The sequence below is a fragment of the Cyclopterus lumpus genome, chromosome 1 (assembly GCF_009769545.1).
Source record: "Cyclopterus lumpus isolate fCycLum1 chromosome 1, fCycLum1.pri, whole genome shotgun sequence".
In the NCBI taxonomy this organism is placed as follows: Eukaryota; Metazoa; Chordata; class Actinopteri; order Perciformes; family Cyclopteridae; genus Cyclopterus; species Cyclopterus lumpus.
The window spans coordinates 8,288,219-8,303,372 of record NC_046966.1 but is presented as its reverse complement, the minus strand read 5'-3'; the positions used below and the strand labels follow the sequence as shown (position 1 = coordinate 8,303,372).

The 15,154-nt window shown below is 42.3% G+C and overlaps 2 protein-coding genes across 3 annotated transcripts in view; one reads left to right on the top strand and one right to left on the bottom strand.

Moving 5' to 3' along the window:
- The window catches only part of LOC117731405 (zeta-sarcoglycan), a 283,875-nt gene extending 281,177 nt beyond the window's left edge, over positions 1–2,698 (bottom strand). The window contains exon 1 of one of the 2 annotated variants that reach the window (XM_034533761.1): positions 2,591–2,698. The gene's annotated coding sequence lies outside the window, so the exon portion shown is untranslated. Of the gene's footprint in view, positions 1–208; positions 269–2,590 lie in introns of those variants that run through there. The other variant, XM_034533778.1, reaches the window with a different exon arrangement.
- Positions 2,699–4,437: 1,739 nt separating this feature from the next.
- tusc3 (tumor suppressor candidate 3) overlaps positions 4,438–15,154 on the top strand; it is a 60,624-nt gene continuing 49,907 nt past the window's right edge. The window contains exon 1 of the mRNA XM_034540919.1: positions 4,438–4,580. Within this exon, the coding sequence (XP_034396810.1) occupies positions 4,476–4,580 (105 nt within the window). The 5' untranslated portion in view covers positions 4,438–4,475. The remainder of the gene's footprint in view (positions 4,581–15,154) is intronic.

Genomic DNA, 15,154 nt, shown 5'->3' with positions numbered 1-15,154 from the left:
GCTGCTTTGCTGTAGACAAGAACGAGTTTTAAATGCAGAGGCTGTTGCAGAAAGTCTGGTGCTGCTGCCTCTGTGTGTGTGTGTGTGTGTGTGTGTGCGTGTGTGTGCGTGTGTGTGTGTGTGTGTGCAAGCAGAACGTAGCACTAAACTGATATACAGTATGACTGTATGAATATAATAGACAAATAATCATATTTTGACTGTAGACCTGCAAAAAATAGATGAAAAGAAGGAGCAGATAGAAACGTTCCTTCATTTATCCTTTCGCTCATCCTTCCATCCTTTCTTCTTTCTTTCTTTCTTTTTTTTTTTCTTTCTGACTTTCTGACGTGCAAATTGCCTTCACCCTTCTCCTGCATTACAAGGTGTCGCCGCCTGCCGACCACCAGAGATTTTTATTATCGGTATAGCACAACTTATGAATGAGGAGAGGAGCCGAGCAGAGAGGCAAGGTGAGGTAGAAGGAGAGAAGGTGTGGAGAATGAAGGAAAAGAGAAGCGTGAATAGGAGAGGATGAGAGGATGGTGACAAAAGGGGGAGAGGAGACAAACGGAGGACAAGAGAGCAGTGGAGATGGCAGAAGAGGAGGGAGGGAGGTGATCAGGTGCAACGGCAAAAGGAGGAAAGGAGAGGGAAGAAAAAGAGAATGGTGACAAAAAGAAGAGGCGAGGAGGAGAGAGAGGTACTGTCATTCTCTGTTCATGACAAGTTCTGAAGCACAATGTATTCATCTCAGTTTGTGGCAGACTGTTCTTTTCAAGAAAAGCGCATTTAGTGATAAAATGTCCCAAAAACAATAGAATATTGTGTACAAACAAACAGTAAGTTTAATGACTGCACATGTTGTATTATCAACTGACATGTACACATCTGCATACCTCTGCCATCAGTTCAATTCAATCAAATACATTTTACTGCTGTCCTCCTATAGCCTATATAGAGCATTAGATATGATGACGCAAGACGTGTCAGAATTAGTGAATAATTCTCTGCTAGCCAAGTGGAAAAACACCCTGCCATGCTGTATGTAACAAGAGGGGATATGATTATCACTTCCCCCAATCCCATTCCGCTGAGGATGTAAACCACAAGAATTATCATACATTTTATAATTGATGAATTTCCTGTGAATCTGCAAACGCCGTGAGTTTAGCTGCATCACCAGTTATCTTTTATTTCCCAAAACAGCGTATGAGATTAAAAGAATATCATTAATACATGCTTCTCAGATGCGTCGGCTTATTGCGAAGTGGACTATACGAGACGTCCCAGAACTAATGGATGTGTGTTGGATTTAGACAGACTCGGGGGTTGGAGCCACGTGCACAGTATTTAATGTCAATGTTAATGCCAATGTTATGATTGGGCAACCTCCATGACTCCTCCATGATAATCATCATCATCATCATCCTCATCATCGTGGCCCCCATGATGTTTTCTACTGCGACTTCAAAGCCTCTTAATGGTGCAAGATACCAGATTGGGAGCATTTCAACTGCCTCTCAACTGTTCAAGTCCTCTCCTCTTTACATTCGGGTGAAGTGCAGTAAGCTTGTGTTCAATTTAATTGACTTTCCTCTCTGAGAGTGGTCACACACGCATTCACACATTTGTGCCTTTGTGTAATTTTACAAGCACACAGACACACACACACAAAAACACACGCACACATAGATAGGCCGGTTGAATAGCACAAAGAACACAGAGGAACATTTGTTGAGGGAGTCAGTCAGAGATAACGAACATCATGTTAATGAATGCCTCACTCATTCTCTCTGCTCCTCCCTCTCTGTTTGTCTGAGTCTCTTATTTGCTGCTTTTCTTTCTTCGCTCTCTCACTTCCCCTCTTCATCCCCCTTTGCCTCCAATCCCCCCCCCCAACATCTCCCTCTCTCTCTCGGCTTCTCCTTTGATGTGGCACTCTCCCAACCTCTCTCTCACTTGTGCTCTTTTGCTATTCTCTGCTCCTCTGTAACTCAGGGACCCCCGCCTCCCTCTCTCTTTCTTTTCTATAAACTTTGTGCTGTCGGGCAATTAATCATTTTTCCGAGCACTCGTTATTTTTTTTATAAGGGAGCGGCTGACATCCGATACGGGCACCCAGTCCTGTGCCAGCTGGATATGACATCACCCATCTCCCCCCTCCTTCTCTCTGTCTCTCTTTCTCTCTCTCTCTCTCTCTCTCTCTCTCTCTCTCTCTCCTTATGCCCGATCCTTCCCCTGCCTTTCACCTGCATGTTAAAACAGCATAAACAGGTCTTTTCAATACTGTCATTACATTCATATATTTTACTTGGCTTTATATCTGTGGCTTGCACACAAAAACAAATGCACAGAATCTCACTCACTTTGGGCTTTATTGCCACGACTGTTGATCAAAAACACAGATCGCTATAAGCGCTATACTAAATGTCATCAGCCTTTAATAAAATGCACATTCATTTATCACATTTGAAACAACATTTTACATTTGATATTTTTCAGCCACATTTGGTTTTCACATTTCACAATTGCTCTCTGTTTCTATGCGTCTCTCCTTATTCTTTAATGATGGTATACGTATAAGTACAAGTAATAAGTATAATGTTACCTGCTGCCCCACCACTCAAGAACCATGATGCAGCTGTGCCGAGGCAGCAACTGACTTTAACAGGCTTCTCTGTCTCTCCCTCCATCCCCCCGCTGCCTCTCTTATGACACTCTTCTTGTCTGTGAGCAGATAGGAGCTTTATTCTTCTGCTTAAATGCAAAGTGCAGCCGTTTGCTTTGCGAGCTGCAGAGAGAGAGAGAGAGAGAGAGATAAAGCCTGTGGCAGGGTCACATTTGTGTGTTGCCATGCAGCACAAAGTTTGACAGTTTGACTTGCAAGTTACTGTTTGGCATTATGGGTGATAACGTATAGGGGATGCATGTGAAAATGGAGACGCAGAAGTTAGTTATGTCTCAGCTTGCTATTTACAAAGGATGAGGGGACATTGAGGGAGGCCATGGTTTCCACACTAAATTCATGAAGCAAGTACAAATAGTGTGTTGGTAAAACTGTCATAATCACAGGCCTCCCCACTTCCATAAGCACTACATCTTTGATACATCTTAATATAGTGCCACATGCATTTGATCAAGTTGTGGTCTGATAAAGGATACAATACAACATGTGTGACCGTCTCTACTATTGATACCTCTACATGGCAGCAGAATTTTCAGAGCAGTTATAGTCCGACTGAATACAAAGTTTGAGATTAGACTTTCTCCTCTCAGAAATTTGTAATCACTTCTTGCATCTCTTGGTAATTTTTTAGATATGTTTTAATTTGTGTATTTGTTAATATGTAATTGAGTTTTCAGTTGAAAAGTACTGCTCTCACTATTTATTTAGCAGAAGATATATTGGCTCCATATCTATATATATATATATATATATATATATATATATATATATATATATACATATAATAATTAGTATTACAAGCAATAATTACAGTATTATAAGCAAACCAAAAGGAACACATAGTCATCACTGCTAAGAAAAGTTTTACAAAGGTAATAATAATGTTTATTGGTTATTGGAGGGATAACAACTGCATTCCATTAGTCACAGAGTGCTGAGGTGTAATTTAATGTGGACACAAGGAGACATGTCATCCCCAAATGAATTCACATCAATAATTTGTCCCCCTCAATTAAATCTATCTCACCACTATCTCAGAACATAAACTGAGAGACAAGTTCTGCTAGTGTTCTGAGAGTGAAACACATTCCCAAATGGATACATAACACAATAAAGTAAACCTGAAACATGGCAACATGAGGATTAACACAGAGCATTTTGTATGGTGACTTTGGATTAACATTGATATAATTATTTGTCTGATAGCTAATGTGCTTCGAAAAGACACAAAAGCCTGCTTAAGAAACAAGATCAGTCAACCTTATGTGGGTTTAAATTATGACTGCATATTTTATGCAGTTGATAAACAAGACATTTAAATGTCATTTAGATGTGGAGGTGGTGCCTAATTCTACCCTGTTAGTTATTAATCTAGACCTATTTATACGTCAAAATCAGTTTAACTAATCATCAGTGACATAGGGCTTTTCCATAGCTGTCCATAGCCTATTCTTTTTGGTTTGTTTTCTTTACAGCAAAATTAAAGCTATATGCCCCTTTAACAGTAGGCTACAGTGTTGAGATCAGGAGTTTGGTATAAAGTGTATTCAAATTAAATAGCCTATTGGTAAGGGCCTGGGTATAATTATAATGGCTTCAATAGTTCATAATTGATACTTCCTTTGAATTTGAATCGAAAAGACTGGCCTCTAGATGTGAATATAAAGCACAGTGTGCAAGTAAACGTCTCTGTGCATAAAAAACTACAAAGCCCAGTAGCTTCCGCTCTCCTCTATTCGTTGATTGGTAGACGCAGCCTCCAATGGCTTGGCGGAGACGTGTCTCTCAGTCAGAGCATCCTTCCGTCATGGCGTCTGTTTGGGCTAAATCCCTCGTCAAACTGCCGGTCCTGTCTGTTTTCTTCCTCCTGCTGATATGTCTGCCGCCCGGGGGAGGACAAAAGAAGAAGGAGGTAACGCTCCAACCGCTGAAATAAAAACAAATCAGCGCCCATTGTTGTGCTGTTTATTGTCACGAGTGTGTCAAGTGTAATGTGCTGCTGTGTGTTAAGCTAGCGAGCATTAGTCCCGATACACAGGAGAGACGTCTTAATGACTCTTTAGGGCGCAGTGAACGCCTCTCCAATGATGTAACCTTAAATGAAAGAAGCACTTTGTTTTCTCTTTTTCGTTTCGTGCTGGAATACATCCTGTGTGATTTAAGCTTCTTTTTTTTGTTGCTTTCTGCATAATATGACAAGCCTATGTATGCCTGGTTTGGCATGACTCATGTAACGTTAGCTAGCTCACGTTTAGACAATATTCCGTAACACGTATATTCGGTCGGGGAGCACTGACGTCACTAAACATCCTCCAAAGCCTTTGCTGGGTGGTCGTCAATAATGGTTTTATTTTGAAATTTGTAGCAGCAGGAAGTGCTTTACTTCACGGGACCTTAATGTGGACATTAGACGATGATGGCGAGCATCTCACGTCAGCTGCATGCTCGTTGAATTGGGACGACGCAGGAAACAGCCTAACTAGCTGGTTTAGTTTAAGAGACATACATGTGTTGCTTTCACTGGCTTTAGAGTAGGTGTGCTTCAGCTGCAAGGGAAGCGAAACGGAAGCTCTTGTTTGCTCGATCTGTCATTTGTCACTATGCTGAAAGGGCGGTCTGCTAACGTACTGCTCACCTGCTGTTCAATGTTTTTTATATTGTATAGCCCACAATCACAATTTACAAAGTTGCCTAATAGGGCTTTACAATCTTTACACATACAACGTCCTCTTTCCCGGGACCTCACATCGGATCTTGATCCCCCCCACCCCCCAATGTGGACAAAAAGAGATGAAACCTTCGGGAGAGCAACAGAGGAGGATCCCTCTCCACTGATGGACAGAAGTACAATAGATGTCATGTGTACAGATGAACAGCATAACAGAGTTACAACACATTCAATGAATATGACAAATATTATTCATATAATGAGAGTAGTAGGCATGATGAAGAAGTTACAACTACCAAAGATAACAGCAACAGTGGGTGTAGTATAATAATAATGATAATAAAAGCAGTAATGGAATTGGCAATACTAATTGCAATGCAACTAGCATTAACACTGAGTAGGTGTCGGGTAGGACCAGGGTCCAGATACAATCCATGGAAACCTGGGAGGCGAGAAAGCACAAAGTCACCGGAAAAGGAGCAAAGTTAGTAATGTGCATTGCTGGTGCATTAATTCATACAGAAGAAAATAGAGAAAAGTGGGCGTCAGCAGAGCTATGGCAGGAGGCGGGACCAGGGTCCAGACACAACCACGGTCCATGGAAACCTGTGAGGAGAAAGCACAAAGACTCTGGGGAAGAAGCATAATCAGTATCATCATCAGAGTTTTTGTTATTGCCGTTAATATTAATAACAATAGTAGTCCGACAAAATACTTGAGTTCCTATTATTAGCTTTGCATGAGCTTTCAATCCTCTTAGTACACTGTGAGATTAGTTTGTCAAACTATATCATTTATGGCTTTGGTCCAATAACAATCCTTCTTGGTGACTTTAACATCCAGACAGAGAAGTCATATGACCTGTTACTCTTACTGTCTTCCTTTGCTCTCTCGCTCAGTCCTTCCCCTCCTACTCACAAAGCTGGCAACCACCTTGACTATATTTTCACCAGAAACTGCTCTACATCTGACCTTACTGTAACTCCACTTCATGTCTCTGACCACTTCTTCATCTCTTACTCTCTCCCACTCTTTGGAACTAACAACCCTCCCACAACGGACTCTGCACCTGTCCGTCGCAACATCCGCTCCCTCTCACCCTCCTCTCTGGCCTCGTCTGTTCTGTCTGCCCTCCCTTCAACTGACTCCTTCTCACTCATGCATCCTGACTCTGCCACTGACACTCTCTACTCTGTCTTCCTCTCTTGATTCTCTCTGTCCTCTTACAACTCGAAAGGTCCGCAAGTCCTCTCCGGCTACGTGGCTATCCAAACTGGTGCGCGCCGTGAGAGCCACTATGCGAGCATCGGAAAGGAAATGGCGAAAATCCAAACACGCTGATGACCTGCTCGCCTATCAATCTCTTCTCTCCTCCTTCTCTGCCTCTATCTCTGCAGCCAAAAGTCTGTTCTACCAATCCAGAATCAAATCCTCTTTGTCTAACCCCAAAAAGCTCTTCTCTATTTTTTCCAACCTCCTTGACCCCCCTGCCCCCCCCCCCCCCCCCCCCCCTCTCCTCCCTCCACCCTTCTACCAAGCCACTTTGTTGACTACTTCACACAAAAAAGATAAACGACATACACTCCTCATTTACTAATCCATCTTCCATAACTACACCTCCAGTAACTTCATCTTCTTCCCCCTCGTTTTCCTCTTCTATCCCCCTGTCTCCCAATCAAGTTCTTACCTTGGTAACCTCTGCCCGCCCAACCACCTGCCCCCTTGACCCCATCCCGTTTCACATTCTCCAGTCTATTGCTCCGTGCTGCGAACAGTTCGGGTCCGGTCAAACCGTACACCCCAGCTCGTTCACTTCGCTCGGCTTCTGCCAATCGTCTTGTAGCTCCATCACTACGAACTAAACACTCAACAACTGTTTGCCGTGCTAAATTGGCTCTTACTGATAGCACTTTGTAGTTTAACTTTAGTGAAGAAATTGTACTTGTTTGATTCTTATTGTTCTGAGTTTGGACTCATGGTTTAATGCACTTATGTAAGTAAGTCGCTTTGAAGCATCAGCTAAATGACATGTAATGTAATGTAACACCACAGTCCGGCACACCTGCAGGTCAGCTGTCCAGCACTGAACGCGAATGTTAAGTCAAAGGCTTTATCTGTCTGACTTTGCCGGCATCTAACGTGACAGTCTTGTTTTTTTTTTTTAATATTTTGTTATGAACCAAGGTCTTTTAACCAGGTCGCAGTGCTGTTGTAAATTGCAGATGACTTTGCTCATGAATAGGAAATTGATAGAGCGGGCAAAGTGCGGAGCTAATAAATGACAAGTTCAAATACATGACAAGTGGACAAATATTTTAATGAATGTATAAAGAATTGAACGTGTCCACAAGAGGATAAAGAAAGAGCTGACTGATGAATAAAAAGGACAGATTAACCACTTGAAAAAGCATTTGAATGAGAGAGGGATTGAATGAATAATTGAGACTGGCATATTTGCCCTCAAGTTCACTGTAAACACCTCATTTCTTTTCTCTCACTAATGTTGACGGCTTGTGAACTGTTTAATGAATGTGTCACAACCGTTGGAGTGAAGCGGTGCAAAAATGAGCGGATGTTTCTCACTTGGTGTAAAGAACTTGTAAAGTTCCCGTTTACCTTTTCGAGGTGACTGTGTGTGATAATACCGGGACATCTTTAGCCACATCGATTCCTCCACTGCTGTATAATTGAGCTTTAGAGGCAGTTGAAAGTTGAGTGTAAAGCACGACTCATTTATGAACGTGTTTATTTTATTTAAGAAGGGAATCCACAATAATTTTGTACTGGATTTGAGTCACTTTTATGTTGTGTTTTATGTTAACCACAACAAGCTGAGAGCAATTGATGTATGTGTGGTTATAATGGTTAAATACAAAGATATACACTTGAATTTGAAACTCGATAGTTATTTGTTGTCAAATTTGTTTATATTTCAGCACTAAAGCACTTGTCTGACCACCATTCTGTCTCTCACAGCTTTGAGGGGATGAAACCAAAACACTCCGGTAGTCTGTGGATGAACAAAACCAAATCATAACATCTTCAGCAATTACGTTTGAAAAATTAAAACTTAAATAACTTAAATAATCTCCTATTTCTTTAGACATTTTCAGCAATACCTTGATTCACATTCACAAAATGACTCTAGGGAGTTGCCCAATATAGCCTCTGCTGTGAGGCACTGACCGGCTCAAGGACACCTCTGCATTATCTAATTAGTGACTGAGAGAGCGTTTCTCAATCACTTACCTTGCTGAAATGTATCCAGCTGTTATTAGTTTGCTCCTCTGCCATCAACATTGCCACTATCTTTAAACCATTGACTTAAATATTTAGCACACCAAAGTTACACACACACACACACACACACACACACACACACACACAGGCTGACATACTTTCAATAAGCCACAGGAGTAATATTGGGGTTATAATGTGAGAAATGTTCTTTCCCAGTCGCCTGCCTGGAGCCATGGCTGTGGAGGTGGCGGAGGGAGATCTTATTTAGCTGGAAATGGACAAAATGGTGAAGCAGCATTTTGCATTCACCTCACCAACTTCTCTGCGCTCCTTCACTGCCCTTCGGCTCGCCCTGGCCACGACAGGCTTTAGCTCTAAAATGTCGGGCTTGGCTGAATCCTCCCAACATTCAAATGTGTGTTTGTTATATCGATACTTAAATCGTAAGTTGGTGTTGAAATCATTGTTTGTTTGTCATGTCATGTCCTCTCCTTGGTTCTCGAGTAACTTACTCGTAGTGGTTAAAACGACTCGAGCATGTCTTTATTTCACTGGTGCACTAAATAGATTTTCACTCTGCCTTTGCAGAGTATAGAGAGGCTGAGACGGGGAAGTAGCTGAGCGAGAGAGAGAAAAAACTTTGATATAAAAAAATGGTGGCATAGGCTTCGGGATCAGTTTAAATGTAATGTAGGATTTGCAGTTTTTTGGTGTTTTGGGTTTCCTTCTGTTGGCCTATCATGTCACTGATCATTTAACAGAGAGGAACCTAACGTTTTTTTTTTGTATCTTGTCCCATTATCTCTGCTTATTTTGAGCAGATTTTAAAACCTCTACCAAGGAAGCAGTTAGCCCTCGGTGGCTTATTTGTCAAAGCCTGCATGTGCGTCACAGTAAAAGCCATCTATTTGTTCAGGGGTTACAGTTGCTTTTCTAAAACCCTTTTTCATTTATGCAATAAAGAAGTGATTCCATATTGTTGGGACCATTACTCATCTAGAGATTAGAGGTGTTGCCAAATTCTTCTGAATCACATGTACGGTTCTCAGTAAAAACAGACAAATTATCCATCGACAGTATATTCACAGTCCTACAGTTTCTATGTCTATCTGTATAATATATCACAGACATGGAAAACATATATATATATATATATATAATTAATTTTAACTCATGTTTCTGTGTCATAATAAAAGCCCTGCATTTGTTAACACAAGGATCTTGCACGGCTCCGTAGATTACCGGCTTTTAATTGTGCAAATACGATAGCAGAAAGTAAAGAAAGGAGTCGATAACAGAATCGCTGTCTGTGTGGACACAGCAGCAGCCTGCACGCGTGTTGCGTTTGCTGCTGCGGCTGTCAGCCCTTATTTTTAATTTCTAATGGCAAAATTTTTTTATTTAATTTATTTGTGAATGTCATTTATATTTGTTTTTCAACAGAAAGAGAAGCGTGTGCTTATTTGTAAATAATAACAATCTAAAATGAAAAGCCAGTATAGGCTACTCTATTAAATTATGGAGCCGTGCAACTATTTCAGAATAAAAGCGTTGTGTTAAGGGATTCTATTTTAAAACAGATACAGGAATTGTTATAAATTCAATCTGAACTTTTTTTCATATCTGTGAAATTTAGTATGGACATAGAAATCAAAACTGTAGCGATGCAGTTGCTGGTACGACAATTTACTGTCCAATGATCATTTTTAGTTTATTTTTGCTGTCATCGGGAAAAAATAGTCAAGAACTCAAATGTGTCTGCATGAAAGCCCATCTTTGTCCAAGTGTGTGGAAAGGAGAAGTTAAGGAGAATGTTTAGTCGATCAATATTGTGACAGACCTGGAGGAAGAAATTAATTAATTCAAATACATTTAAAAAAAGAATACAGTGGCGTAGCCCTGCCCTTTAAAATCCTGCTATATCCCCCTCGGGGAGTGGAAAAAAATAGTCATGGAGAGAGAAAGGATATTTATATCCCTTCAATACTCCCTCGTTCATCACCCCAGCCTTGCTAGATATTATATCTAGCTTGTGTTGTGTTTCTGTCTTAAGGCTGACTACAGCACAAAGAAAGAACCAATGTAAGCACTTCCTATACCTAGGCCCACGGAGTCAGGGGAGGTAAAGATAGAAAAAAAGTCCAGGGCAGCAGGTCTGAGGCAAGGAGAATTATATATCTAGAGAGTTATATGTCTACTGAGAGATAGAGATTTCAAAGTAGTGGGCTTGCTACCACACCCAGGGAGCAGTCTAATAAGTGGATCGGAATAATAAGAGCCTACCTCTGCACACAGAGGCGCAATAAACCACCGGGTAGGCCCTTCAGGGCATAACCCAAGTCACTTGCTGAGGTTAGACTGGGGCTTATGAAGCTAAAAACTGTGTAAGCATTATTGACTCTTGGTCTGACCCGTTCATTGGAGAAAAAAAAACATAGTTCACAGTTTACGTAGTCTTTGCCCATGGATTTTATGGCTCAGGCAGGTACTGTATGAGAAAAAATAGCTTTTACCCACTTATTGTCGGCAGTAAACAACCAGGCTGTATAAATATGTGTCTGTTATCATGCTGTGTGGGGAATGTGGATAGTAGTTTTAATATTTCCCATGCTGTGTGGATGCTGTTGTCAGTGAGTTGGGAAGGAGGAAGTTGATTTTTGCGTGCATGTGTGCGTGTTAGTTACGGTCATCCATCCGTTTGATCCAGCCTTAGTCCCGCCACATGGTACCGTCTGGGTTTGTCCTTACGTGTCTCCTGCACTCCCATTATTACCACTGTCAACAGCGTCTAGTTATTTTTTTGCTTTTGATTTCTGTCTTTTGCAAAAAAGTGTCTTTTCCTTTTGGTTTCCCTCTTTTTATGCATGCATGCACGCCAATGCTTTTTCCTTATGAAAATAAATTGTGAATGATTGGAGGGTTCTAGAGACACTGATGGCGTGTCCAACTCCCTTTCCCCTGTGTGTTGCCAGTACAGACCCAACTTCAGCTATAATGTTGGCATATTTTGCGCAGTGAAATGTTTCAATGTTCTTCCAGTAAATTCCGGGGTGATTTGTTTGGATCTCGCTCATTAGCTGTAGTCATCTGAATTATTGATGCAGAAGTGTCAGGCCTGCTTTCCCAATGAATGATGGCCTGTGTTCCCAAGCCATTTTCCTCTGCTGTTATACCTCCCTCTCCTCCCTTTTCCCTCCCCTTTCCAACACTTCGAGAACACATTTTCTGAGTGGCAAAAGGTTTTCCATCTCCCGCGTTCAAGCCACTTGTCCACCCCTTTCCACTCCCGTGTCGCCTCCTTAGTACCCTTCTGAATCTGCCCCTTTGACATTTCTATAATCATGTGGTGCCATGAAATGATTTCTCTTTTACCTGGTTCCTCCAATTTTCCTCCGAGATCAGGTCCTTCCCTTGTTCTCTTTGGTTTCTTCTTCTCTTTTCCTTTCCCTGCTACCTCTTTGCCATTTTCCTGACATTTCCGAGGCTAATCTGTGGGCCAGCCCTATTAAATCTGAGGAGAGTAGCGTGTTTCCTTGTTGTTGTGAACATTCAGTTCTCAGTGCCATTCATCAGAGGTATAGGCACTTGCTCTTTCCGAAATGTCTTCCTCTCTTTTGCTTGGTTAGCCAGTCTCAATCGGGTAGTCAATTAAACTACTCAATCAGTTCTTCATGCAGCCAGTCACTCACATAACCACCGCTCAGTCAGTCGGTCATATCATTACATGTCATTTAGCTGACGCTTTTATCCAAAGCGACTTACAATAAGTGCATTAAACCATGAGTACAAACTCAGAACAACAAGAATCAAGCAAGTACAATTTCTTCAATAAAGTTAAACTACAAAGTACTATCGGTAAGAGACATTTAAGTGCTACTAAAGTGCTACTACGGCGCTACCTTCTCTATTCAAGGTATATTCGAAAAAGATGTGTTTTTAGTTTGCGACGAAAGGTGTGGAGACTTTCTGCTGTCCTGATGTCAATGGGGAGCTCGTTCCACCAATGAGGAGCCAGCACAGCAAACAGTCGTGATTTTGTTGAGTGTTTAGCTCGAAGTGAAGGAGCGACAAGCCGATTGGCAGAAGCCGAGCGAAGTGAACGAGGTGGGGTGTACGGTTTGACCATGTCCTGGATGTAGACCGGACCCGATCTGTTCGCAGCACGGTACGCAAGTACCAATGTTTTGAAGCGGATGCGGGCGGCCACCGGTAACCAGTGAAGGTCGCGGAGGAGCGGAGTAGTGTGGGTAAATTTAGGGAGGTTGAAGACCAGTCGAGCAGCTGCATTCTGGATGAGCTGTAGAGGTCGAATGACATTAGCAGGTAGACCTACGTTACCCCTCGTTATCAGTTGGTTACGTACAATTCCCTTTTCCCTCATATGTAAGTTAGTCTCTATCGACCACAGAGGCCTCGCCATTCAATTCGATTCACTCGTAAACGATTCAAATGGATAACAAGTCTCCATGCATGTCAATGTGTCGCATCCTCAATTTTCTATCCCACTACGCATGAGACACACTACGCTTTTCCATCATTTAATACAAACAGTCCGATAAATCTGAACTCTTTTTTTTATTTAGAAAGTGCTTTAAAAGTCAGACTACATCAGTCTCTAACATAAAAAAGCTGCATCTTTTCAACACCAGTATCTGCGTGTCCCAGCTCAGGACACCAACCTGCCTTTGGCATTTCAGACTGCGTCAAATAGCAGCTAGCAGACTTTAAACTTGGTTTGGTTCAAATGCATCAGCAACAGCACCAAGGTTGAATATCAGCCTGCATGCACGCTCCTACCGCCCAGCATTGTTGAAGTAGCCTAACGTTGGGAATGAGAGCAACAACTTAGCGGACTGCCAATCGTTTGCATCATGTCTCCCTGTGTTTGTGTGTGTGTGTGTGTGTGTGTGTGTGTGTGTTTGTGCAAAGCTCCGCCCTCCCAAGAGTCGCTCTGAGCTGAAGTGAAACCCAACTCCCGGTTATGGTCCGTCGCTGCAATCGTTCACGTCTCAGCGTTGTCAACGCTCAGTAGTTTTAACCCTCACGTGACCCACTCTACAACTGTCTTGAGTTGTCCGTTGACGTGAGCCCCTTGCAAGTTGCATCAGGACAACTGATAGTGAGAAAGTAAATCCGTTTGGTTCTTGGACCTGCTGTTAAACTGCAACTGGTTAATACACCTTTTGTCTGATCATCCATCCCTGTCTTTTTTTCATCACTCCTTATCCCCTCAGGGAAATAATGTAATCTCTTATTTGCGTCCCCCGCCCCATTCTATATCTTTCTCTTGTCATTTCTCTTCTCATCCCATTTCCTTTTCCATTTTCTTTATTCATCCCTCAACTTTCCCCCCTCGTTCGCCCCCACTCCCATCCCTACTGTGACAGACTTTGCTGTATAGCTGATACGAGGTGGCATATTATACCACTGTGTGTGTGTGTGTGTGTGTCTCAGAGTGTGTGTCTGTCTGGCTTCTGGCTGATAAGACGTCTCACTCTTATCCTCCCATACAGACCTGTGTCGCTGTGATGGTTCACAGGCCACACACCAACTTGCGTATGCGCACACAGCTGCACATAAGACACACTCACAAACACACAAGTATGCACGTTAATACATATGCACGCACTTGCACACCGTCTTCACTGTGTACTGGGTTGTTAGATTGAAAGGCATACAGTGGAGCCGTGTGTTCATGTTGCCTGTCACAGATATCTGATGATTCTGTCTTATTAAACTCTTAGTCTTTCTGCTTCACTGGCAGAAAGCCTATTAACACTCTGCACAGAGCTAAAGACTGTGTGTGTGTTTGTGTGCTCCTTTGCCTTTCTGTGCATGGTAGAGAGGCTGTCATAAGACCGCCTCATTGAAAACACTTGTCATGAGAGGGTAAGTACAGACGAGAAAAGCGGGAGAGCGAAAGTGAGAGAGGCAGATTTCTGTCTCGCCTAGTTTGACCTGAAGATAGTGCTCTTGTGGCCCGAGTAAGTCCTTGTTCGGTAAAGGTATCCCTAGAGTTAATCAGACTGGTTATGAATTATTGAATTATGTTAACATAGCGTTTTGAAAGTATTCATTTCTCCAGGGCCTGTCAACTCATCACCGTGGTTTCTCTGGCCCTTCTCCTGCTTCTCATTTGCTCCGCCGAACACGGTCACACCTGGGAGACGTTTCGACCACGGAGCGGTGTTATGATGCAGCTGGAGAAGGGTGTGGTGGTGGTGTGGGGGGGCTCCTTTTGATTATCCGGGTAGAAACATTCACCTGAAAGTGCGAAAAGTTAGAAAAGCGCTCATCCTCCTCCGCTCGATTGCATTGAGATTTGAATGAATTACGTCTCTGTTTTACGCTTGCCTGTCTAACTGACATTTATGGCCCCAAAGTAAGTTATTAAATACACACACACACACACACACACACACACACACACACACACACACACACACACACACAGCAAGAAGGTAATATATAACATGATGAACTGAAGCAGTTTAGCATAAAGCCGTAGTCAGGATAAATGCTGAATGCCATTTCATGTTTGACCTGGTCTCTTTCTCTTTCCCTCTCAATGTCTCACT